This window comes from Myiozetetes cayanensis, unplaced genomic scaffold, assembly GCF_022539395.1.
Source record: "Myiozetetes cayanensis isolate MyiCay16 unplaced genomic scaffold, myiCay2020 scf31, whole genome shotgun sequence".
Lineage (NCBI taxonomy): Eukaryota > Metazoa > Chordata > Aves > Passeriformes > Tyrannidae > Myiozetetes > Myiozetetes cayanensis.
This window is the reverse complement of record NW_026087533.1, coordinates 4,122,005-4,146,894: the sequence shown is the minus strand read 5'-3', so window position 1 is coordinate 4,146,894 and position 24,890 is coordinate 4,122,005. Positions and strand designations below refer to the sequence as shown.

The window sequence follows — 24,890 nt, the reverse complement described above, 5'->3', positions numbered from 1 at the left end:
CAAACACTTCGCAGGCAATGTCTGTCTTTAGCAGGTACTAGAAGAGAGCAGTCATCGGGATTTTAGCTGTCTGCGAGGATTTGGGAGAGCCGGGGGAAATATGTCCAATGAACTTGAGTAAGTGGAGTTGTTTTGTTGGTTTTTTTTTTCTCTCTCTCTCTCTCTCCCCTCTCCTGCCGGGGCTGCTCCCGGGCTGGAGGAGCCTCCCGAGTTCTCTGCCTGCCCAGCTGTTGGCAAGAGCAGCGAAAGGACGGGATGGGAACGTTTTCCACACTTTCTGTCCCTCGGTGACCTGTTGCTGCTCCGAGGGGGATTCACTTCTTACTGGTTTTATTTAGGAGTTGTTTCAAGTCCCGGTTCCTTTTTATCCGCAGCCTAAAACCTGACACATGGGGTTTCTGTCCAGAGGCAAGTCTGCTCTGCCTCTACCCAACAAAATCCAGCAGGAGCTACAGCATTTTATTTTATTTTGTTTTTAATTTTAGAAAACGCTTTCTACAGTATTTACCAGTTTCTAGTTTTTGGTGGTGGGGGTTGTTGTGTCATGGGGTAGTTTGGGTGGGGGGGTTTTTTGGTTTTTTTTCTGGGTTGTTTTTTTTTTTTTTTTTCATGGTTGGAAGAATTTTTATTGGAGTTTGTTTGCTTGTTTGGGAGGATTTGTGTTTTGGTTTTGGTTGTTCTAGGTTTTTGGTTTTGTTTTTTTGTTTGTTTGGTTGGTTGGTTTTTTAAGTAAATGGATTCACACTGTGACTTCATCAAAGAATTGTAATTGATTTTTTCTGTTTTATTTTTTCTTTTCTTTTTTTTTTCTCCTTGTTTTGTTTTTAATAAGAAAAAAAACGTTTTAACATGTTGATCCTGCCTAATTCTCGCTTCTGATTTTGGTACTTCCAAAACATTTTGGACTTTGGAGGCTGATGGTATCAGCACAGCATATCGTGCCTCACACCCCTGAAATAAAAGCAAACAAATGTCACACTGGGATGACAGGGTGTAGGAAAGGAATATTGAATAATGCTGCTGTCAGTCCAGTGGTAAAGAGCTGTCTGGGCACAGAACCCTGGGTGAAGTGGCTGTGAATGAAACAATTTAGCAAGAAATCTATGTCCATACATATAAATACACACGTATGATTACAGATTTGCTGCTTTGGAAGGTGTTTTTTTGGATGAAAACCACATGCCTGTGTGTGTTTACAAGCCTGGCAGAGATGCTGTGTCAGCGAATCTCTCCCTAATTAAGAACCCCGAAAAGGCGCAGCAGTAATTATTATTTTATGTAAATGCTGCGATCGATCTGCTCGGATTGATTACGAGCCGCTGCCTTCAGTTTTGGCTTTCTGAAGTTGTTTTTCTTTTTTGGGTAATCGGTAGGTGACGCTTCCCAGATTTCGGAGTCGGGGCACGTGTTTCGCTCTCGGAGCTCCCGGAGTGAAGGGCTGCGGAGGGACATTGATGTATTTATCGCTAATTAGGGCCCGGGCCATTACGCTGCCCGATGAATTACACGCTTGGGTGACTCCTGCGCTGTTAACGGGCCCTTCACCCTGCGCCTGTCGCGGGACCAGCAGAGATTTGTCACTCAGATCTCGCCTCCAAAGGCTGCTCCCTGTGTTTGGGGCAGACCCCAGGATGGGGCTGTGGTTGGTTACCCCTGCAGGTACCCCTAAAGGGTTTTCTGTGCGAGGTTTTCCCATCAGTTGATCCCGAGGACACGTCTGCAGATCTCTGTGAAAATTCCACTTAATTCACCGAGGGGATGAGGGGAGAAATTCCCTCGGGAGGTGCGTGCAGCAACCCCGTCCCGCCGGTGCCTGGGCAGGGGGGCAGGAGCTCCCTGGGGGAAATTTTGGGATCGCAATGGGCCTGGAGCAGCTCAGGAAAAACTCCCCAGGGGCTGACGGGGAGCACTGATGGGAGATAAGGGAGCTGGGACCGAAGGAAGGGCTGAAACCTTCAACTTTGGGTTTACTGTGAGGGGGGAAAGGTGGAACCTTAAGAAGAAGCTGTGAACTCCCGGGTGTAGCTTTCCAGACATCAGGAGCAGCCCTTGGAGCATCTCGAGTGTTTCTTTATCCTCTCCCCACCTTGGAGGACGGATCTGAGCCCTGAACGTGTGCCCAGATGTGGCTGACGTTGAGGGAGCTGTGATATCCCCCCCACACTCCTCCTGTCACCCCAAATGACAGGGAGGACAATCTCATCTCTCCCTTTGGGACTTTAATTTCCCGGGAAGGACCGGGGAATTAGAGTGCCATGGGAGAATGGGATGTTTTGCCTATTGTAAAACATTCTAGCTGATGATTTCCATAGTCTTGTGGGCTGAACTTCTGTCTAACTCTGCAGTGTGTGGGCTTGAAAGAGTTAACCAGGAGCTACTCCCAGTTGTGGTTTTGTGGTCGAAACCATGATCGCCAGGAGCAAATTTTTGTCATGCATAAGGTGTGTTATTAAAACTTGAGTTATGCTCCTGGTGAATGAAAAGTTAAAGCCCTTTTATAAAATCCTGGCAGTAAAGCACACAAGGGATAACCAAGCTGGAGCAAGGGAGCTTTCAAGGGAGGCTGGGTTGTTTCTTTTTTTTTTTTTTTAAGTTATGTAAAGAGAAGGAGAGATTTGTAAATTAAAGAAACAACAATCAAATAACTGCTCTGCAATTCCCGACAAAGAAGTAAAAGCCCTCTGAATAAACTCCAGACTCAAAGCAGGGGTAAATCAACATTTACATAGTATCTCTGCTTTGATGCTCTTTGGGTCAGATTTTCAACTGATTGGTACATAGGAGTGATCCCAGGGAAATTTGTGGAACAGAGACAGTCAGGCTGATGAGGATCTTCTCCTGCTTTGTTCTGGCTGGTGTTTAAACTGTTGATCATTGTCAAGTATTCATCCAGAAATGCACTTGCACTTGGATTGCACCTGTGAGCACTTTGGTTCAGCTGATTGGCAGGGAGGGGGACCCTGGAATAGTGTATTAATGAAAAACACATTAATCAGTTGAACTGATGATTTAATATGTGAGTTATATTTAACATTTGGTTACGTTCCATCTGAGACTCCACTGCTAACAGCCAAGTTTGAAAGATAGGGAATGTGAAAGACAGTACTGGAAAATGATGGATATAGACGGGATATTGGGAAGGAATTTCTTCCCTGGGAGGGTGGGCAGGCCCTGGCACAGATTGCCCAGAGAAGCTGGGGCTGCCCCATCCCTGGAAGTGTCCAAGGCCAGGTTGGAGCAACCTGGGATAGTGGAAGGTGTGCCTGCCCATGGCAGGGGGTGGAATGGGATGATTTTTAAGGTCCCTTCCAACCCAACTCATTCCATGATCCTGTCATGGTTTGTTTCTCGCTGTTCTTCAGCTGTTGATGTTGTTCTGGTTGGTAGCTGATCATGAGGAGGCTCTGATCCAAAAACAGTGCTTGTCCCCAGCGTGTTCCTAACCCCGAGTGTTCAGAGCACAAGAGCAGCTGTCACTCACCCAGGTTCCAGCCTCCTGCTCTGTCAGCCTTTTGCTTCTTTTCACCCTTCTGCTCTTGCAGTCCAAGCGGTGGTGCTTGTCCTCGCTCTCCAGAAATGCCTTGTTTTATGGGGTTGTACCTACGATGGGATGAATCACGTTTGTTTGGCAAAAACACTGTTTGAAGCACATTATGCTGGTTTGTTGTTTTGTTGGGTGTTTTTTTTCCCCTATTACACAGCAAAGCAAAAGGCTTGTTGACCTTGGGAGGTGGTGTTTGCAGGACACTGAATCAGAACAGGTTAGAGGATATGCAGAGTGCATCAGTCAGGCACCTTGCCTGGGATGAAAATTCCTTCCAGGATGGGAAGACAGAGATAAAACTCCAAGGGTTTCATATCCCTTTATTGCTACCATTGCTGGTTGGTTTTTGTTGTTTGTTTTTTTTTTTAAAATCCAAGTCTTGTAAAACTGATTTTATTTTTTTTTTAAATTTTATTTAAAAGCCAGAGCTCTTGGAGTTAGGGACTAACAAGAATTAAGAAAATAAAATGGCAAGTAAGAGGTAGGGTTTTGCATGTGAAAGCTGGGAGACAAACTCATAGGCACTGAAAACAAACAAAAAAATAACTGAAGGCACCTAAAATCTTGGAGTTGTGAAGCTCTTCTCAATGTATGTGATCTTCCTTGTGGTGTGTGAAGGTCTGGGAGCTTCAATGCAGAGTGTTGTGTGTTGGTGAGATGGAGGTTTGTGTCCATAAACACATGTATATAAGGCATCTTTACCTGTCCATAATGAAAATAAGAAAGAGGGTGAAGTTTCCACTGGTGTTTCATAAATGCCAGGTGGTAGCAGATGCTCAGGGCCTGCTTTTGTGTCCTCAGTTTGGAGGCAGACCATCCTGAAACTCAGGGCACCCCAAAACCGAGCCATCTGACATCACAAACTGCTTCTGGGAAAAAAAAAAAAGAAAAAAAATCAGCCCTAATTCCTGAACTGCAAACTAATTCTATGCTGTAATTTGTTTTGTTAGGCAGAGGAGGCTCTAAAGCAGGAACCGTTTGTGAAATGGGATTGTGTGGGTGGATCCCTCAAGGGTGATGTTATCAGGCAAAACACAAAACCAGCTGGTGTCCCCCCAAACATCACTCAGCAGTGGAATTGCCTCCTGGAGCCCTCCAGGCTGAGGAGGCAGGAACCAGTGCAGTGCTGGGAAGGTTTAGAGCAGAGGTTCAGGGCTGGTTCTGCTCTCTCACCTTGGCTGGGCAGCCTGGGATAAGGCATTTTAAAAACCCCTGTGCCTCGGGTTCTCCTGCTGTGAGTGAAGAGCTGCAGAAGCAGGGAGTTAGGCTGTGGAAAAAAGGAAGAGTGTTGGGTTTAAGGGTTCTAAAGAGCTGTAAGTAACCCAAAAAGGCCAGCAGACAGGTGAGTTCCCTGGACATTCCCCAGGTAGCACCTGCCCCTGGATGGTTTGTCTGGTTCCACCGTGGATTTAACCCTGCAAACTGTTCCAACTGACTCCAGCTCCACAGGAGAGCTGGAGTTGGGGGATTCAGCCCAAGAGCTTGGCAGGGGCTCTGCCTCCAGCACAGCACATCCCCAGTGCCCTCCCTGCTCCATCCCACCAATCCCACCCAGGACACACCACACCTTCCCCATGGCGTGGCCAGAGCCAACCCACCCTCCTGGGGTGCTGAGCTCCACTGGCTGTGCCATCCTCTGAGCCCTTTGGGGAATCAGCAGCCACTTCCCAAAGATGCTCTTGATGGCCCCTTCTCTTCCCACCCCATCCATGGCACATTCCTGCCCTGCACTCCCTGCAGTCCCTGCCCTGTGCTGTGCAGTCCCAGACTGCCTGGGATGGTTTTCCTGGCTCATGCCTGTGCCATGCAGGGTTTCCAGGGAAAAGAGAAGCTCCTGCTGTGTCTGGGGATGAGCCCTCGCTGAGGGGTGGCTGGGAACACCAGGTTGTGCTGAGTTAACAACCTGCACTGCCCCCGGGGCTGGGGGTGCTGCTGAAATGGCCCTGCAGAGCCCCAGGGACAGAGCCCACATTGTTCTCCAGCTGCCAGAGAAAATACTCCAGTCCCCAAGGCAGAGCAGGTCAGGGGCTGTGAGATTATGGCATCCTGGGCCTTTGCCTGTGGATTGACACCGTGTTGTACTTGGCGTGTAGGCAGAGTTCTTTGCCATTAGTCTGTGTTTGTTGTGTTTCTTTCTGCGTGTTTGGTTTTGTTTTTTTTTTTTTTTCCTGGTTCTGTCTCCGTTTGGATTTTTGCCTGACTGGGAATGGGCCTGTGACAACACCCTGACTGCTGGCTGTGCTGTCACAGTGTCTCCAGGTGTGCTTGTTTGTTGAACTTGCACAGAAAGGGTAAGATCAGAATCTAGCCGAGAAGTTTGGCTTTGGTTACGAGGCCACTTTGTGGGATGCTCTTCTTCCCTGACAAGGGTTTACAGGCCAAAATCTACTCCAGGAGGCACTCACTGGCCTTGCTCTCCCCAGTGTTGACCCTCTGAAGTCCTCCAGGCCAGGGTCTCTATTCCGTGGCTTTGAATTCCCGCTGCTGGTTGCCATGGATTCCCCGCTCCATTGACAGTGTGATGTTGCTCTGCAGCCATCAGCATCTGGCAGGGCTGATATTTAGGTTGGAGGCTTAATCAGCTGTAGGGGAGAGAACAAAGACAAGCAACACAAAGCTCGAAGGCCGGCAAAGCCTCCCACAGAAACCCAACAGAAGGCCAAAGGAATACGGGGGTTTCTCTCCTGCTTGGCTCATCTCCCCACTGAGACCCTTTGGGCACATTCTCCTGTTTCAGCCCAGCCCTGGGTGTTTATTTATCACCAGGAGGCCACTGTTATGGCAGATCAACAGAGGGAAACAGAGATGGGCTGGGATGGAGCGGGAAAGAGGGGCCGGGATCACCTTGTCTCTAACTCAGGAACTGTTTGGAAACAAACAGGCTGCTCCCTTCCCAAAACCCTGCTCTGCTTTGCACATGACCCCGGGGCTCCAGCACGCAGGGAGGGAGGGAGGGAGGGAAGCTGCTGGTCCCACGTGTTTGTGTTTCCCTGGGTTTGAGCCACAGCACCAGGAAAGGAGCGTTTGCTTTGCCAGCCCCAGCAGGGAGTTTGCGATGGGCAAACATGGAAGGGGCACCGCAGGGAGCCAGGAAAGTAAAGGTCAGGTGTGTTTGGATCTGGATTTGGGTGTCTCTCTCCTGCATCTGCCCTGCACAGAAGGTTCCTAACGCCATCTGTGCCGTCTCAGGTGCTGTGGGAGCAAATTGATGGGACGGAGTCCTGTCGTGTCATGGGGTGGAATGCATCTGATGTCAAAAAGGTGCCTTAAACACGTCACCATTATCTGCTTATCTCCTCACATCACCCTCTTTTCTCAGACACTGGCTAGCCCTGTTGACCTTCTGGAACAGGGTCAGAGCAGAACTGGAAAAGTAAATGGGATGGGGTCTGCCCTGCAGGGTGTGCTGAGGAGATTCCCGTGGCTCCAATCACGTATTTCAGTGACTGCCAGGGATCATATGGACTCTGGAACAGAAACAGGGTGCAATAAATGTGCAGTCCCCATCATTCCACCTCTGTCCAAGTCCTCAGCAGGTTCTAAGCACCACAGGGCCCTGCCTGAAGCTCCCAGTGGTCCTACTGGAGCATCCTAGAATGCCGCTGTCCTAATCCTCCCGTCCCTGGAGTTTCTGCTTTGTGGCAGAAGTTGCCATGAGGCATCGTGTGCCCACATTTCAAGTTCAGGAAAGTGCCTTTGCTGTGTGCCAGGCTGAGGGCAAGGCTCTGCCCCAAGGATGGTTTGTCCCAGCGGGGTTGTGGGGCAGGCAGGGATGAGGGGGTGATGTCTGTGAGCTGCCTGATGAAGCCTCATCTGCAAATGAGATGCAGGGTCCGAGGGCACTTTTCAGACTTGTGTTCTTCATAAACAGAGTGCAGAGCAGGTGAGAAATGCTGACACGGTGACAAGGCAGGAGGGAGTCACACAGGGAATGCGTCGGGTGAGGGAGATTAAAGCTCCAAAGCATTTTTTTTTCCCCCCCCTTGTAATATCTGTGCTTTTTCAAGCTCCCGAATGCTTCGTTGCTACATCTTGCCCCGGTGCGTTTATCTGTGCTGATTACGGGCGATAGGAGCCGAGTCTCACCCTGAGCAAGCCCCGGTGCTGCCTGTTCTTCCTTGAGAAGATGGGATTGAGAGCGGCTGAGGATTCCTGCCCAGGCAGGACCCATCGCCGAGTCGGCAGCAGCGAAACCTGAGTCACGGCGATTGCTCTGCTCGGAGACAGCGGAGGGAGAGAGGGAGGGAGGGAGAGAGGGAGGGAGGGAGGAAAGGAGTGAGAGAGGGCTGCGTGAGAAACGCTAAAGACAACGAAACTCCCCAACCAGCCGGCGAGGTTTCATCGGCGGGGTGAAACCCGTGCTGGTGCATCATCCCGGCGCGGGGGAGAGGAGGAGCAGAGCCGGCATCCCCGTTATCCTGCCGTGTGAGGGGAGCAGGTGGAAGAGCTGTACCAACCTGAGCTCACCCACGTGAGCCCAGAAAGCAGCGGGAATTGGGTGCCTGAGGCCAACCAGCAGAGCTGTTCGCAGCTTCTCTCCCGTGCGGCTCAGACGCGGAGGGAAGAGCAATAAAAAGCGGCAAGGAGTGGCCTCGTCCGTGCTGCTCAGCCAAGGAGAGCTCAGGAGCATCCCTGGATGGTTTATATTGCGTATTCCCTGCTGGAGACGGGGCACTGGGAGAGGCTGGGGGTGTGCAGGAGCAAAGCCAGGCTGCCAGGGAGGATGGACCAGCATCCTTCACCCCGTCCAGGGTCCACCTCTGTGCCCTTCCAAGGTTCCATCCCAGCAGCTCCCACCATGCAGGCTGGCACTACCTGTCAGGGTTCCCAGTCGTGGGGAGTTTGGGAGATGCCAGGTTCCTTTCAAGAGGAATTATTGTTCTCCCAGTGATTCACTTAAAAGTCTAGACCAGGACTTGTTATAAACACAATGAGAGCAGCTTAATGAAAACAACATATTCCCTATAAAAATGCCATTAAAATGTGGCATTCACTGCCTTAACTCCTGTAGATTTTCTTCGCCTTCCCATAAAATACATCAGTGACTGGTGCCATGATTTAACCCCAGCTGGCTCTTGGCAACTTTGGAGATTTAAAGAAATCTTCTTATGATCTTTTTTTAAACCTCTTCTGCACCCCTGCCTGACCCTCCTGAGCATTTCCACTTGGAGGAAGAAGTAATTTTTGTCCACGGACTTGTTATTTTATGCTGAATAAAACGGTGGTGACGCCATGTACACGTGGCTGAAGGGTGTGACAGGAGCACAGCCACTGGCTCATCCTCTGTGCTTCAGTGGATGTGGTGGCTATTGGGTCAAAGGCTGGACTCTGTGATCCTGGAGGTCTTTTCCAACCTTAGTGACCCTGTGATTCCATGATTCTGCCCTCTGGGCAGGGGGAACCCCCAGCACGGAGCACCCAGGGAATGCACAAGGTCCTTCTGTGTTGGCTGCTGGTAGGATTTGCTGGAGGAAAAGGAAAGATGACCAATGTTTGGGAAATTAAGTGTCTGGTAGTTTATTAACACAAGATGAAGAGGCCTGGAGAAAGTGCCAGAGGAGAGGACAGGCAGGGCATTATTTTGGGGTGTTGCTTCCCAGCTCACGTAGTCCCACGAGCCTCACCTCTGCCAGGAATTTTTTAGTGGAAGGGAGAGGGTTGTGATCTGCCTGTCTGCTTCCCTCTGAGGAAAAATGACATACAAATGATGGGAAAAAACACCCTAATTTAGATTAGGACTAAATTTAAACCCTGTGAACTGCACCAAAGGAAACCGATGAGGTTTGGTTTCATCTGGGCAGGTTCTCTGAGCATGGAGTGACAGTGTCTAATCTGGGTTGCACTGGCCTGTAGCTCCAAATTCAAGGAAAAATTGTGAGTGTCCTGATCCTTATTTTACTGACCAACATCCCCCTGTGATGTGTGTGATGTGAGTGGCTGGTGGTGTGTGCTGAGGAAGGAGCAGACGATGCCCCATCCGTGGGGCAGGAGGAGGGAGCAGAGGCACAGCTGCCCCTGCATGGCCTGATTTTGGACAGTTACAGGTAGATGAGTCGGTATTCCCAAATATTCAGGGAGTTAAGGACCAGGAAAGCATCCCTCCTCTGTTCCAGAGCACCTCTGGGAAGCCCTGCATGTGGCCAGCTGGGTGACAGGGAGATGGCTGTGGAAAATTCTCATCCCTCACTGCCGGTTTCCTCTGCGTGGCTCAGCTTTAGGTCCGTGCGCCTGATGAAGAATGACACCATGAACTTCCAGAAATTCCCCTACACCAACGAAGATGAAGCCTGGAAAACCTACCTGGAGAACCCCCTGACTGCAGCCACCAAGGCCATGATGAGGGTGAACGGGGACGATGACAGCGTGGCCGCCCTGAGCCTCCTCTACGACTACTACATGGTACATCCCCCTGGGAATGGGGCTGGGGGGGATTTGGTCCCAGAGGAGAAGTGTGAAGGGAAAATACGTGGAAAATATGTGGAAAATATGTGGAAAATATGCACCACCTCAGGAGGGGACCCATCTCCTGAGCTCCCCCTCTTGTTAATGTAACGATCCTCAAAAGACCCCTCCCCAGTGCCACAATTATCCCCAGGGCACACAGGGGGTAAACTGAGGCACAAACCACCACTTTGCAGGGAATCCAGAACATGTTGAAAAGCTGAACCCAGGTGCCTGGAGTCTCAGGCTGGTGGGTTTTTCACCCAACAGCTTTTGAGAGACATGGAGCTGGAACAGCTGTCACAGACCCCAGCAGCTTTATTTTTCCGGTGCTGCTGTAGGATGGAGCTTCAAGAAATGATTTATGCCTAATTGAAACCAATAGGACTGATGTTCCCACTCACTTGGGTGCTTTTGAAGGTCCTTCCCAGAACAAGATGATGTGGCTTGCCTAAGGTTACTTGGGAATCCATGGCAGCAGCCCAGCAGGAGAGCCCAGCTCTGCTCTGTTTGTTGTTCTCACAGTGTTTTATCTCTGAGACTTCACTTGCTCACAGACAAGGCTAATTTTTGCCTCTGTTTTCCATGAATAAAACCTAACAATAAACAAACCCTTTGTTCTGCCTGGCTCTAGGTCCCGAAGGAGAAGAGGATTCTTCCAGCTGGAATGATGGGACGCAACGAACTCGGAAAGAGGTTGGCTTCAGTCTGTGCTCTCTGTAGCTGTCTCCCTCTCCTGCAGCTGCTGGCAGGATGGGGCTCTTAGCTTGCAGAAAATAGACATCAAAGCACGGTGTTATTACCAACAACAGTGCAGGTTATTAACCCTGAGACACGCATTAAAATTCTTTAGGCCGGGTCCCAAGCGGGTCTAAATGGAGCTACACCCATTTACACACCTGAGGATCTGTCTGGCTGTGCTCAGAGGGGTTGTGCTGATTTGCAGCAGCTGAAGGATTTGTCTTTATTTCCTACTTCGTGGCAGCTGGAAAGGGCAGAAGGATTAAGCACTGGCAGCAAGAAGGGAATGGCCAAGTCCTCTCCCAGTCCCTGGGCTGAGAAGGGTTTCTGTTTCGCTTCCCAGGATTCTCTTCCAGTGACTCCCATTTGTCCTTTGAGGTTTTCAGATAATTAACTATTAAATTAATGGCTCGTTTGCCACTGTGAGTCCAGTTCCCCTGGATGCTGTGTACTTTGGCAACCTTTTCTGGTCGTCAGTTTTTAGCTACTCCACAGAATAAGCCTCTCAAGTGACACTTCATTCCCCCTTCATAAGCAAACTGAGTTGAGCTGATTTCTGCTCTCTGAAAGGCCTCTGCATTCCGGGCAGTGCTGTGATTTTTATTAACTGTGGCTATTTCAGCAAATACCTGAAGGTGAAGCTCAAAGTGGGTAGGAGCTCCTGGCTCACCCTTGGGGCAGTTCCTGCTGCCAAGGGCCCGCTGATGTGAGGGCTGGTGTGTTTTCTGAGCCTGGTGACAGGGACAATAAAACACCTTCTCCCAGCTCAGCCAGAGCTGCAGAGTCAGCAGGTCATGGAGTCACTGCTGCAGGAGGGACCAGTCTGGGATGCTGCACAAGGGGATGGTTTCCCTGTGCGAGGAGGGTGGTACTGTAGGTCTTTATCACTTGGTAGCTCCTGCACTTCAGTATTTTCTACTCTGAAGAGGACACCTCCAACGCTGCAGCCTTGTCAGGTTTTCACTGATCTCGTTCTCTGGGAATTTTGCTCCCTAAACTCCCAGAGTTTGTGAATTTGTACAGGAATTATTTTTCCTTTAAACCATCCCCCCCAAAAAATATATTTTAAAAAATCAACTTTAAGCATCAATAAACCCTAAAAAGACCACATAGCAGTTACTTTTCTTACTGTTCCTGCTGCTCTGAGCATTTAATAGCCTAAATAAAGGAATAATGGATGTAGGCCCTGGATGTTCAGCCTCAAACCACGTCTAAATCATATTCTCTGATCCTATGTGATCATCCCTTATCTGCTGAGCACCTCTGGCTCTTGCTGATTGCACTGGGAGGTGTGGGTGGAGATCACCCAGGGGCCTGTCAGGCCTCCCATGTCAAGCAGGAGCCGTACCCGGCTGACTCAAGGTCACCTGTGCAGTTTGCTCTCCATCAGCGCATCAAGGCACTTGGTTGCCGCTGTCACAACTCGCTGGGGCTGTCCACGCTCTGCCCCAGTTTGAGATAGGCCCTCTTTCCCCAGCAGGCACTGCCACGGGATGGACTACGAGCCGGACATCGCCTCCTTCGACGGCTCAGCCCACCTCATGAAGCTCCTGTCTGAGAACGTTTCCATGAGCCAGGAGTACTGCGAGCCACAGAAGAAGAACGGCCTGAGTCTCGAAGGCGTCCCTCCTCCTCCTCCTCCTCCCCCTCCTCCTCCTCCTCCTCCTCACAAGCCAGCCCTGCTCCCTCCAGGCACCAGCAAGCTGGAGGCCACCCCAGACAACTACCTGGTCCCTCCTGGGGACGTGTACGACAACAGCTCGTTGAACTCCCTCTTCGAGAGCCTCCCCATGGCCCCGGCGCAGCAGCGGTGGCAGCCGGACAGCACCTTCAAGGAGGACCCCCAGGAGGTGAGAGCCCTTTCAGTGCAGGAGTTTGGGGGTCTCATTTGGGCTCTGCCCGTGCTGGGGTCAGTGGGAGCTTTGCTTTCATGTGAAGAGCTCGATGCCGCTCCCGTGGGATCGTTGGGTTTGAGAGCAGGGGGAGGGCTTTGGAATGGGGGGCTGTGTTTCACCTGTGGCCTCTGTTGTGGCATCTGGGAGAAGGTGGGTGGGAAAAGCAATGGAAGGGTCTAGTTCTGACTGTTGTGTTTGCACCTGTGTGCAGTCGCTGCTCTTCAGTGACATCCTCAAGCCCCAGCCGGAGCCGCCCTGCCCCGAGAGTTACAGCACGGACGGCGTCAAGAGGTAACCGCCAGTCCATGAGCTTGGGTTTTCCAGTGAACACCGGGCTGTGTCCCTTCCCTGGGGAATGACTTCATCCCTTCCCTCCCCCCAGTCCAGTCTGGGCAATGACCAGTGCAGATTACAGAGCTTGTGCTGTTCCAGAGGCAGGTTGTGTCTCGCCGGTGCCTTTGGAGCAAGTTGCTGTCCCGTGAGCTTTTAGACCCAAAGCAGTTGATGTTCTCTGTACAAACTGGTGTAAATCCACTGCTCTGGTCACATCTCACGAGCACCTTGGCCTGCCCAAGGGGAGCTGTGGCCCTGAGGTCTCCATGTGAGGGATTTTTTGTGTTCCAGCCCCTTCCCAGGGAGCACTGCTTGGCTCCCGTGGTACAGACAGATCCTGCACCACCTTCCCACAGGCCACTTGGAAAGGGGCAAATGACAGGGAAAACAAGGATTGCAGCTGATGAGGGTGATAATTACCCTCCTCCTAATCTAAGGTTTAGATTCTCACTTAGCACTGTTAGTAAACCTTGATTTTAGAGGGTGCCAGTGCCTCTCATGCCTAAAACATGAGAGGGATTTCTTCCTCCTGTCCACCCCTGTCTCAGACAGAGCTTCTCTGCTCTAGATACCGCATCAAACCTCCCAGCAGGTAACATTATTTCACCTCCCACTTTTTATTTGCCTCCTGAGTCAGCTGACTGGGTGACTCAGCTGTCAGACGTGGGGATGTTCACACAGACACCAGCTCGTCTCCGGGAGCGAGAGGCTCTCTGTTCACTGTTTATTTGTACACTGGAGTCCTCTGGCTCTCCTGGCTCCAGATAAGAGGAGCTGCCAAGCCCATCTTCAGAGGTGGCATCACAGGAGGTGGAGATGGGTTGGTGACTAAACAGGGCACTTGGAGGGTCTGTGTGAAGGCTCCTGCACAGATTCCTCACGGCAGAAAGCAGCTTGAGCTGTGAGGCCTCCTGGTTTGAATGCTCAGAGGTGCTGCTGGAGGCCCAAGAGCTCTTGAAAATCAGGATCTTCTCTCAGATTTCCTTGTCCACAGTGACACCTTTTCTAGTTTAAGACTAAACTGCCCTCTGCGCTGAGGGTTCCACAGGCTGGGCTTCTTAGTCCAGCTCTACCTGGATAACCAGGCAGCGTCCTGCAGGTCCTCCTGCTTCAACAGGTCCATCAAGGGACAGTATTCCTGGCTCAGCCATGTACGGGTGTGAATTTGGAGACAGGAATCTGAGTTTAGGATGTTGCAAAAGTCTCACTGCGGGTACCCGTTCTCTGTGTTTTGGTTTATGGGCTTGGTTGAGCAAAGGTTCTGTTGCCATCCACAGAAAAAACACCGGTTACAGTCACGTCCAGGGTTTGTAAAGCCAAAACCAAAGGGTAAAAACGAGCCTCTTGCAGAGCTGCTGCTGCCTGGGGTGCTGGGGAGGATCAGAATGTGCTGTGCTGGGAGGTGCTGGGTGCTGTCGGGGTGTGTGAGATGGGGAACAGAGCAGAAACTCCTGCGTGTGCAGTGCCTGTAACCTGCAACCTGCAGGGGTGGAGGCTTCCACAGGCTCTTGTTTTGCTTTTGGAGTGAAGCAGCAGCGTGTGCTTATTCATCGTCCTCTCTTTGTTCCGTACAAGTGACTTTGAATACACGCTGGGGTCACCCAAAGCCATTCACATCAAGTCTGGGGACTCTCCCATGGCCTACCTCAACAAAGGACAGTTCTACCCCATCACTCTGCGCACGGCAGGAGACAGCAAATGTTTACACTTGTCCTCAAACAAAGTCAAGGTAAGAACCACGCTGACAGTTTTGCTGACACGCGCAGTGGGACGGGCAGTGATTTTGATTTCCCGGGCCTGGGAACTGAGCTGAGCGTGAGGAGTAAAGGCTTTGTGCCTCATGTTGGCTCCAAGGGGTGAATGGCACGGATTCACTCACAGCAAGGGAATCCTCTGATGCACAGGTCGTGTCCCTGGGCAGCTGGGACCTCTCACAGCGAGGTCAGGGGTGCACAAAGGGCCCCTGAGCCCAGGGCTGGATGGAAACACCTTTGAGCTGGGGAGAGGTTCCCCACCTTGTCCGTGGGATGTGTGGCCAGGCCTCAGAGCCACCCCTGAGACTGTGCTCAAAGCCCTTCCCTTGCCTGCCTCAGTTTCCCCAGGGATAAACCCTCATGTTTTCCATGGTACTGTGGCACTGGGACACTGGGACACTGGGACACTGGGACACTGGGCCAGGGCACGGATGGAGTGGACAAAGCAGGCACAAAGCCCCAGCCTGCTGGGTGTGCTGACCTGGGCTGTCCTGGCTGTGTTACAGAGCGTGGTGATGATTGTTTTTGACAACGAGAAGATCCCCACGGAGCAGCTCAAGTTCTGGAAGCACTGGCACTCCCGCCAGCCCACGGCCAAGCAGAGGGTCATCGACGTGGGTAAGAGCCGGGTGGGCTTGGGAACTTGGAGGGGGGGCAGGATTTTGGGGGGTGGAGAGCCTGGGGGATGTAACCAGTGTTTCAGCCCGAGTATAAACTGCCTGTCCCCTGCCCTCCCAGCTGACTGCAAGGAGAACTTCAACACGGTGCAGAACATCGAGGAGCTGGCCTACAACGCCCTGTCCTTCGTGTGGAACATCCACGAGGAGGCAAAGGTACCAACTGCTCTCCCCCCCAGCCCCTCAGCTGAAAGACAGGGAGAGTTTCCAATCCAAACAGTGCCATTCCAGCGGCCCCAGGGAGTGTTTGCCCGCCAGGACAGCGGGGAGGACACGGGGCTGCTCTGTGTGTTTAAGCGTTGCCATTAGCTAATAAACACGCTGGGTGCACCCCAGACTGGCTCAGAGATGTTTTCTTAGTGCTGATGGATAACTCTGAAGAAAGGTTTTTGCAGCAGCTCGGGGCTCTGCTCGCATGCACCCGAAGCCTGTTTAAATAACCCCCAGCTCAGGGAACAAAGACCCTCCTTTCAAGGCAGCAGTTTGATGCAGACATGACTGACCACCCTCCCGTGCCTTGTGTGATGTGGAAGGGAGCCAGGCAGGTCACAAGATCCCTTTTCACCTTAAAAATCTCTAAAGCTTAGGGCAACAACTTTCCAGCTCTGCTGTCTGCTCTGCATCTCCTCAGAGCCTGGGTGTGGATGGAGAGGAGCATGTGAAAACAGATGAAGGAAAGAAAGAAAGAAAAGGAAAGCATAAATACCCCATGTCTCTGAAGCTTGGGAAAGCTCTGCTTTGGGATCTCAATAAGCCCTTCTTTAGCCCAAAGGCAACCTTGGGTCTTTTACAACCCAAGAGGTTAACAAATGTCTTCAAGGCAAAGTTGTCAGAAATGGAAATATGTCAGGTATGTGGCAAGCCCTGGGGGCACCTCAGCAAAACTGGGTTTAACTCTTAGCAGAAACTCTGTCCCTGCACTGGCCTGGGGCAGGTAAAGGTGAGACTTCAGAGAGCTGGGAGGGCTGGGAGTGAGACAGGAGGGGTCAGGAATTTGGGCCTGTCTGTGGCACCTGTTACTTCTCTCCTTCCAACTCAACTTCACAGCACAGTGAAGTGGTTTTCTTTCCCATACTCAGGTACTGATTAGAGCTGACACTGGGTTTCAGGGCTCTAATCCTCAGCCAGAGCCCTCGCTGAGGGAGCTGTGGGAGCTTCTCCAGCTGCAAATCCAGAGTCCCCCAGAGTCCAGGGGAATTTCAAGGTCACGCCAATGAGTTGGCAATTGGGAGATACAATGTGGATTGTAGCTGTGCTCAGCTCTTCTTCAAAAGCCTCCAGTGGAGCTGATAAAGGAGACCAGTGTGTGATGAATATTCATTCAAGCAGCAGCACTGCTGTGCCATTCCCAAGGCTGCACTTTATCCCTCCTCCCTTCCTCCGGGGCTCTGCTCTCTGAGGGTCCCTTGTTCGAGTGAAAGCTCAGAAATATCAGCAAGAACATCCCCCAGGCAGAATTTTGGGAGTGCTGAAGAGCTGGAATAGGTGTGTGTGAGGGGAGACTGTGCTCGGGGTGGGAAAACAACTGCCCAGGAGCTGGGCTGGCCCCGGCAGGGCTGGGAGGGGGCTCAGCAGCCACTTTTGTCCCATCCTGTCCTCTCTCTCTGTTTCTGCTGAAAACATCACCCTCTGCCCCTGCTTGCAGGTGTTTATTGGGGTGAACTGCCTGAGCACGGACTTCTCCTCCCAGAAGGGGGTGAAGGGGGTCCCCCTGAACCTGCAGATCGACACGTACGACTGCGGCGGCGGGAGCAGCCAGCTCGTGCACCGCGCCGTCTGCCAGATCAAGATCTTCTGTGACAAGGTACAGCCCTGCTGCCCCAGCCACTGCTCCAGGAGGAAAGGCAGAAGGGCTGTGAGAGCCCAAAACAGCCCAGAGGTCAGGGTTGAGGACTCCTCACCTGAGCAGGGGTTGGGTCTGCGCTGAGGCCTTTGCAGAACAGTCATTTCTCCCAAGACAATCAGTTCTCCCCCCAGACCAGACCCACCTGGGGCTGTGCCTCACAGCAAACTTCTATTTTTCCTGAAGTTTTTAAATATCAGAAGAGATGAGAATTGCCCTTGAGGTTCTGCCCCCATCTCAGAAATTTCTCGTTGCTGTTTTTGTTCGTATTTTTTTCATTTTTAAAAGCGAATTCTATTGTTTGTTTGTTTTCTGATTGGTAAGTTATCAGAGAGTCCTGGAGGGCCTGTAGAGCCTCTGGGGTGACCATTTTTGAATAGAGGCTGGCTTTACCTTAGTGTGCTCCCCATCCCAGAGGTGGCCACTGAACCCTCTCTGGGAACTCCCAATGTCCTGATTTTCGCCTGATCTTGCCCACAGGGAGCAGAGAGGAAAATGAGGGACGATGAAAGGAAACAGTTCAGAAGGAAAGGAAAATGCCTGGACTCCAACAACAATGGTCAGTGCTTGTGTTTGTTACCTGATCCCAAGTGTGTTGAAATCCCAGTCCGTTAACTTCCAGGGGATCTGGCCCTGGGTATCCCGAGCCTGATGCAATCAGCCCCACTCGGAAGCAGCCTGTCAGTCAGGTCCTTGCTGGGCTCCCACAGCCCTTTATTGACACCAACCAACCCTTCTGAATCCCTCTGGACTCACGGCAGGACCTTCCCTAGGGCAGCCAGACCCGGTTCCACAGAGCCCCGTGCTGATTCCAATATTTCTGTCGGAACTCCTTGGGAAGGCTCTTTCCCCTCTCTCCTGTAGCTGCCTCTCATGGCACCCTCTGAACTGAGATGAACTGGACTTTCCATCTGTAGGTCTGAAAGGCTGTTTGCTCTCTGGCTTCAGAGGGAATGAGATCACGTTCCTGAGGCCGGAGACCGACCTGGAAACGCAGCCGGTGCTGTTCATCCCCAACGTCCACTTCTCCGGCCTGCAGAGGTGTGGCACGGTGAGTCCCTGCGGAAAACAACCGACCTGCTGCCCTTCCCCTGTCACCCCCAGCGTTTCCAGTCTCTCACACGTGACTTGTGCCATGCAGAGATCCCAAACCAACCCACAGCTCTTTGTGGGAATGTGGTGAGCTCGAAGCTGCCGGGAGTGGCCCAGTCAGGCAGCAGCGATGGGCGAGGTAACCTTGCCAGGTTCCTTGCAGCCAGATATTCCTGTGGTTTCCAGGCATCACCTGCAGCTTCCACAGAGGACTGGAGTGGCAGCAAAAATATCAGCAGAAAGGAAACTACAGAAAAATGTGGTTATCAGTCCCTGCCTGTGTGGGACATCTCTGACCCTCTGTACCCCCTTGAGCAGAAGGAAACCTAAACCCAGCATCCTTCAGAGCTCCTCAGCACTCCCTGTCCCACAAACAGCTGTCCAGTTTGTCAAAAAGAGGAGTTCTTTACATCAGATTTCATTTGGTCTGAGAAACACAAGCAGGTGTTTGGGTTTAACTGTGCAGGGAAACTGAGGGGCTGGGAGGAGGGAGGTGCAGCTTGCCTGGCACGCAGGGATGCTGTGCAAGCTCACAGATCCACCTTCCCTTTCCATTTCAGGCGCTCCCTCCTGCTGTTCCCAACGCTGCAAACAGGTAAGGGTGCAGCTGTGTGCATTTCTCTGCCTTTGGGAGTGTCATGGCTGGTTGGTATCCATAGGCAGGGTATCCATGGGTGAAAAAAAACGTGGCACATGGGGGTCAGAGTGTGTTAAACTTGGGCCCGGGATGGACTCAAGGGCTGCAGAAACACAGATCCATTTCTGTGCCAGCCACATGAGCTGGTCCCTGACTGTCCTGCTGTTCCCCTTGAGATGACGTTAGAAAGGGAAAATAAATATCACTGGAGGGTTCAAGTAACCAGAGGCTGTAAAATAAACTGGAATGAAGCAGAAATCACACTTGTGCTGTGTCTGAAGTGGGGGGAACCAGCATCTGCCCCATGATCCACTGCCTGGTGATATCAGCAGAGAAAAAAACGACACGAGGGTGCAAAAGACTTTTGGTTTTTGGTGGGACACCAAACCCTCTGCGGGTCCTCCCTGAGCTCCCCGTGGGCTTCAGGCAGGAAGCCACAGCTCTGGTGGACACCTGCTGCTGTAATTACAGCCCCATGTTTAATTGCTGGATGGTTGCTGGGGTAATTGGCTGTTCAGTCAGAGGTTCAGTGCTGGAGTTACTTTGCTGGCTGTTGTTGTTGTTGTTGTTGTGTCCTGAGAGCGTTGTTTCCTTCTGCCCAGGCTGCCCCTGAAACGCAGCGGCGCCTCCTTCACCGACGAGTTCGACCCCGTTCCTCCAAAGCAAACCAAGGAGGAGGATCCCCAGAGAGGTAATCCCTGGGAGGAGGGGGAATCCCTGGGATCAGGGAAAACCTTGGATCTTGAACTCCACGAGGCCACACGACCCTGCTGGGGGGATCCCCGAGTCAGCGCTCGCCCTTCCTCTCTTGCAGTGCTGCTCTACGTGCGCAGGGAGTCGGAGGAGGTGTTTGATGCCCTCATGTTGAAGACACCGGATCTCCAGGGCCTCAGGACAGCTGTAAGTGCTCTCAGCCTCCCCCTGGGGAATGAGCAGAACCACAGATCAAAGGGAATGGTGCTGGGGTACAGAGTAAGGTGGAGGTGAGGCTGCTCCCGCCTCCCGTCCTGCTCCCTCTCTTGGGAATGGAAATGGAAAGCGTGAGCAGCAGGTGAGTCCTACCAACAGCTCCTGGCAGGGGCTGTGCTGGGACACACCTCGTGGCAAGGTGTTCTGCTCAGAGCACAGCAGAACCTCCTCCTGTGACAGCACAGTCATATTTTCCACCGTAAAACACCTTTCAGTTCTCAAGGCTCGGAGATGGGAGATCCGGAGCCAGCTCTGGCCTCCCCCTGGAATTCCCTGGCCCTGTTTGAGGAGCACAGACATATTTCTGTGATGATTATCAGCAGCATCTCTGATAGCCCAGCTCTCCTTGGAGACTGCTGGGAAGGAAGCAAACAATAAACCTCCCAGATCTGGGCTGGCTTTATGGCTGCACTTTCAGCTCTTGTTGGTTTGACAAACTTTTAAAAACGGAGAGTTTGAAAAATGTCAGCGCAGAGGATCCTGTGCCATCTTGTCCCTCACCACAAAGAGTGAATAAACCTCTATGGAAAATGCTTGGGAAAAACCTACAAACCTCCTGTCATCCTAACTTTCCCCAGGAGAATGCTGAGGTTGCGGCTTTGGCCCCTTTTTTCTTAACAGGGAGGGGGGGTCCTCTGCTGCTGAACACCCCTGGCTTGGTGTTATCTTTGATTTTTATCACGGGAATTTCATTTTACAAGTACAAAGATTTGCCATGTTTCCTCTCACAGATTTCAGAAAAATATGGGCTTCCTGAAGAAAGCATTTATAAAGTCTACAAAAAATGCAAAAGAGGGTAAGCTAATCTCTCATCTGCTTTCATGCTCTGCCTCCAAACCCCCTCCTCCTCTCTGGGACCCTGCCATAGGCTCAAACAGCATTTTAACAAGATAATAAAAGGCAAAGCCACGTCAGGCTGTGCTGTTTGGAGCATATAAAACTCAGATCTCTCTGGGCTTTAAAGATTTGGGATAATGCCTGGTTGTATTATATTTGTTCGGAGGGTGAAGCCTCCCAGGGAAAGGAAGTTGGGTGAAGGAGGAATTGTTTGGGTAGTTTAATGGGTGATCCTTTGTGTGTCTCAGTCTAAAAGCCTGAGGTTATGGAGAACTTATCGAAGAGGGATCAATGTTTGCTTCTCCAAACCAACCCTGAGCTGCCCCTGGCTCAGGAGGGGGACTGTGCTGGCTCAGGTTATTCCAACGTGGTGCTCCTTAGGGACGGATCCCTGCGGATCTGCCCCGTGGCTGGCAGGGAATGCTGTGGGTTTGCAGGAGCTGGGGAGCTGCTGAGTGTTCCCTGCAGGGCAGAGCTCTCCTCGTGGAGCCAAGTGCTGCTTTCAGGGGTGCTCTGTGGGCTGAGAACCCTCCCTGTGCCATGCCCAGCACCGAATTCTCCCTGCAGCTGATGGGATGGCAACGACTCACGAACTGCCAGGCCTCTCTGATACCATCAGGCTTGGGCAGCAGCAGCGACTGCCTGGGAGATGAACTCATTGTTGTTGCTGGCCCTGGCCCAGCCCTGAGCGCGGGGAGAGGCAGAGACACGAGGCTGGTGACAGGTCCCGCGTTGGGCAGCTCTGCTGCTGCCACCAGAGAGGTTCCCTGTGTGACAGCAGGGCCCTTGGGAGCTTGGCCCTGCTTCTGCACTTCCATCCCGGCTCACAGTGGCGTGAGAAAGCCCTAAAGCTCCTGGGTGGGATCTTGCACCTCTGTTTGGTGTCACCAGAACTCGATGCCCGGGGACTGAGCTGGTTTGCTTCGTGGGGGCAGAGCTGAAGGGAGGTCTGGAGGCAGCTGCAGGGTGGGAGGGGAGAGGCAGTGCTTGCTCCTCCACACTGGGATGTGTCACTGAGCTGGGAAGCTGAACCACCCCAGCTCTAAATGCAGAACTGAGCTACCTTTCCCTTTTAAAAATGGTTTTTCAATGTGGTCCTAATTTTAGGATGAGGGGTGGGCCATAGTGAGGTACCCAACATTGTCAGCGTGTTCTTCCACCTGCTCCTGAGCTCAGGGCCCTCAGTCCTGTCAGATGCTGCTCATCCATCAGCCCCAGAAGCTGAAATTTTCTCCCCAGAGAAGGAAAGCAGCGCTGGTGGAGGAGGGGGGGCTGTCCCTGCTCCTGCAGCCAGAGTGGGCCTCGAGTCTGCCCTGGGAGAAGAACCACCTTGAGGGACAGGGGCGACCACTTTGTTATTCCAGCTCCGGGGCTGAGCCCAAACTCGGGCGTGCCAGCGCTGCTGGTGGCTTGTGGTGTGGCCACCACAGGTCACCAGGCTGTCACCAGGCAGCAGCTCCTCCCAGGAGTGTCCTAGCCCAGCTGAGTGTCAGCGTGTGCAGGGCAGGAGAGGTCCCAGCCCTGATGAGTTTGAGGTGGACCAGGAAACGGCAGCGCTTCAGGGGAGAGGCCACCTCGGCTTTGCTTGGCTTTGGTTCTGCTCATTACTTGATCTGATACTCAGCGAATTAATAAACCCAGTTGTTTAATAATGACTGGGAGGGAAGACAGGCAGGTGCCCTTCCAGCTCTTCCCCGAGATGGAGGAGCCAAGAGGTATCTGATGGAGAGCAAAGGCCACGCCTGGAAATGAGTTCAAATAAATGATTTTGCCACCTGGTTTGATGAAAGCTGGATGTGACCAATGCCAGCAGTTACTGCTGAAGGGTGAGGGAGATACAAGATGCCTCCAGCCTGGTACAATGGCAGGGTCAGGCCCCGTTTCCTGCTCCCCCGGATTTCATTTCCGATAATTTCATCCTATTGCTCCACCCTAAACAGCCGTAATTACAGCTTGAGGGGCAGATCTTCATCTGGTGAAAAGAAGTGAAGCTCAGTGGTCCTGCCTGGCCTGATGGCAGGTGAGGTCCTACCCCAGCCACGGGCCTGCCCAGGGCCATGAGCTCAGGTCCAGAGTGACTCAGGAGCAATAATTAACAATTTTGTATCTCGGTGAGGTTTGGTCTAGAAAAACAATGCAGGGCTCGGATTCCTAATCAGCACTGCCTGGGATCGTTTGTGGTTGGGAAATGGGATGGAAGCAGAGGAGCAGGAGGCACAGGTGACTCCTCTGGCTTCCTGCACTGAGATGGGCAGAGATAAAGGGAGCAGCAAAGCTTTTGGTGACATCCCACCCTTGGGAACCCACGGAGAGTCACCTGTGGGAGGCCAGACCTGGGATCCAGGGTCTGGGGACCTGCCCCTGGGTGGTGGGGCTGGGAGCCTGCCCTGGCCCCTGAGGTGTTCCCTGGGGGGCACCAGGGCCCTGTGTTCATGCTTGTTGAACTGCTGGATTTGTCAGAGGCTCAGCCTTTTGTGTTTTTTTAGTCTTGGCTTTGAGGAGCGTTGCACAATTAACGCTCTTGCTCCACTAATGACCCCAGTGGGAACCTGGGGGGGGGGGGTTGGGTGGGTTGTGCTTCCTGCAAAGAAAGAACATTTGTTCTTTGTTCCCTCCAGATTTCACACTGATTTATGGGAACACCGTGGGGTGATGCCAGGCTGCCCCTTCCTATTACAGCAACGAGGGGCTCCTGCCTGGCACAGGAACACAGCCTGGGGTTTCAATCTGCCCTTGAAACCTTTCCTTCTCCTCATGTCTCTGTGGAATTGATTCCTGCTGAGGAAGGGAAGCTGAGGGATCTGCAGCAGGGCTGGGATCCCTGGAAGCACAGGGAGGGATTTGCAGTTCTGCTGTGAATTCACACCCTGAGAATCCAGGGGGGATTTGCCCGTGGAGCCGATGCTGGGCCAAGGCACGTCAGGGAGAATTGTGAAAAGCTCAGCAGGACCTTCCCTTGTGTTGGGCTGTGGCTTTAATCAATCAGTTAATTAATTGATTAAGGGTGGCTAAGCCCCTCAGCCTGGGTAAAGTGGACCTGCTTTCAACCCGCTGCTTCTGACCCAGCCCCTCTCCCTCTCCCGTAGGATCCTGGTGAACATGGACAACAACATCATCCAGCACTACAGCAACCACATGGCCTTCCTGCTGGACGTGGTGGAAGCAGAGAACAAGTTCCAGGTCATCCTCAAGGAGCTCTAAAGAGCCTCAGGCAGCACTTCCTGGGACTTTCCTCCAAGCCTACGGAGCTCAGGCTCGTGCCCCCCTCTACTTGCCTTGACTTGAACCCCCTTGGCCTCGGGGGGAGGCCTCAGGGCCGGGCACGAAACTGCTGCGAGATCAGTGATGGATGTGAACGTGGAACTTGGCTCTGCTGGGTTTATTATTATTATTATTATTATTATTTTATATTTTATTTTATTCCCTTCCGGCGCTGGGCCTGACCTGCCGTTTCAGAGCTGGGGAACACGAAGTGACATGAACAGGCAGAGAGCAGAGCTGGTGGCCTTGGCTGTGACTGATCCCACCCCAGGTCTGGGGTCTCTCCCAGGCCACAGAACCTTCAGACCATTCCCAGCTCTGAGCCTCTCTCTGCCACAGAGACTCTCACAGATGCATTTTCAGCTCCCTGTTGAACGGACACTGCCTGCTCCCACCCCCTCCCTGCCTCATCTCTCCCTGTAAATACCACCAAGGCCTCCACAGCCCTTGTTTATACATTTCTGTCCCTTTTATATTTTATATGTGTATAAATAAGCACTGTTTTATATCGGACTCAGTACGGTGACACAGAGCATTTCAAACACGGGCTGCTTCACATTTCTCCGTGAACTCCTTTTGTAACTGTGTTGTTGGTTTTGTTGTTTTGGATATTCCGTAGCAATAAAGGTTCAAAGACGGAAAATGAGCTGTTTCAGCCGGCTCTGGAGTCGGAGTCGGGCTGGGCTGGGCAGGAGCCAGGGCAGGGACGTGACCTCAGAGGCACCCGCAGGCCTCGGGGATGGTTTTGCAGAGCACGTTCCATGGGCAGCCGTGGATGATCCTCCTCCCTGTCCTCTTGGGACTCCTCACTCTGCCAGCTCTCAACCCTTCACCCCTGTGCCAGAACTGGTTATAATGATTCCCGT

At 52.2% G+C, this 24,890-nt stretch overlaps 1 protein-coding gene across 1 annotated transcript; it reads left to right on the top strand.

The window, feature by feature from the left end:
* The first annotated feature begins 52 nt into the window (after nt 1–52).
* On the top strand, nt 53–23,978 carry GRHL3 (grainyhead like transcription factor 3). The gene is made up of 16 exons (XM_050326343.1): nt 53–117; nt 9,757–9,943; nt 10,620–10,681; nt 12,207–12,576; nt 12,833–12,912; nt 14,530–14,683; nt 15,215–15,326; nt 15,447–15,541; nt 17,031–17,189; nt 17,709–17,787; nt 18,146–18,279; nt 18,881–18,915; nt 19,560–19,648; nt 19,772–19,857; nt 20,658–20,722; nt 23,850–23,978. The coding sequence occupies exons 1-16, from the start codon at nt 101–103 to the stop codon at nt 23,962–23,964; spliced, it is 1,839 nt and encodes a 612-aa protein (XP_050182300.1). The 5' UTR covers nt 53–100; the 3' UTR covers nt 23,965–23,978.
* The last annotated feature ends 912 nt before the right edge of the window (nt 23,979–24,890 follow it).

What these genes read in the sequence shown, in the direction of transcription:
- GRHL3 (XM_050326343.1), top strand. An exon ending in GCAGAGGGTCATCGACGTGG is followed by an intron (nt 15,327 to 15,446) that starts GTAAGAGCCGGG and finishes CTGCCCTCCCAG; the next exon opens with CTGACTGCAAGGAGAACTTC. An exon ending in TCCAGGGCCTCAGGACAGCT is followed by an intron (nt 19,858 to 20,657) that starts GTAAGTGCTCTC and finishes TTCCTCTCACAG; the next exon opens with ATTTCAGAAAAATATGGGCT.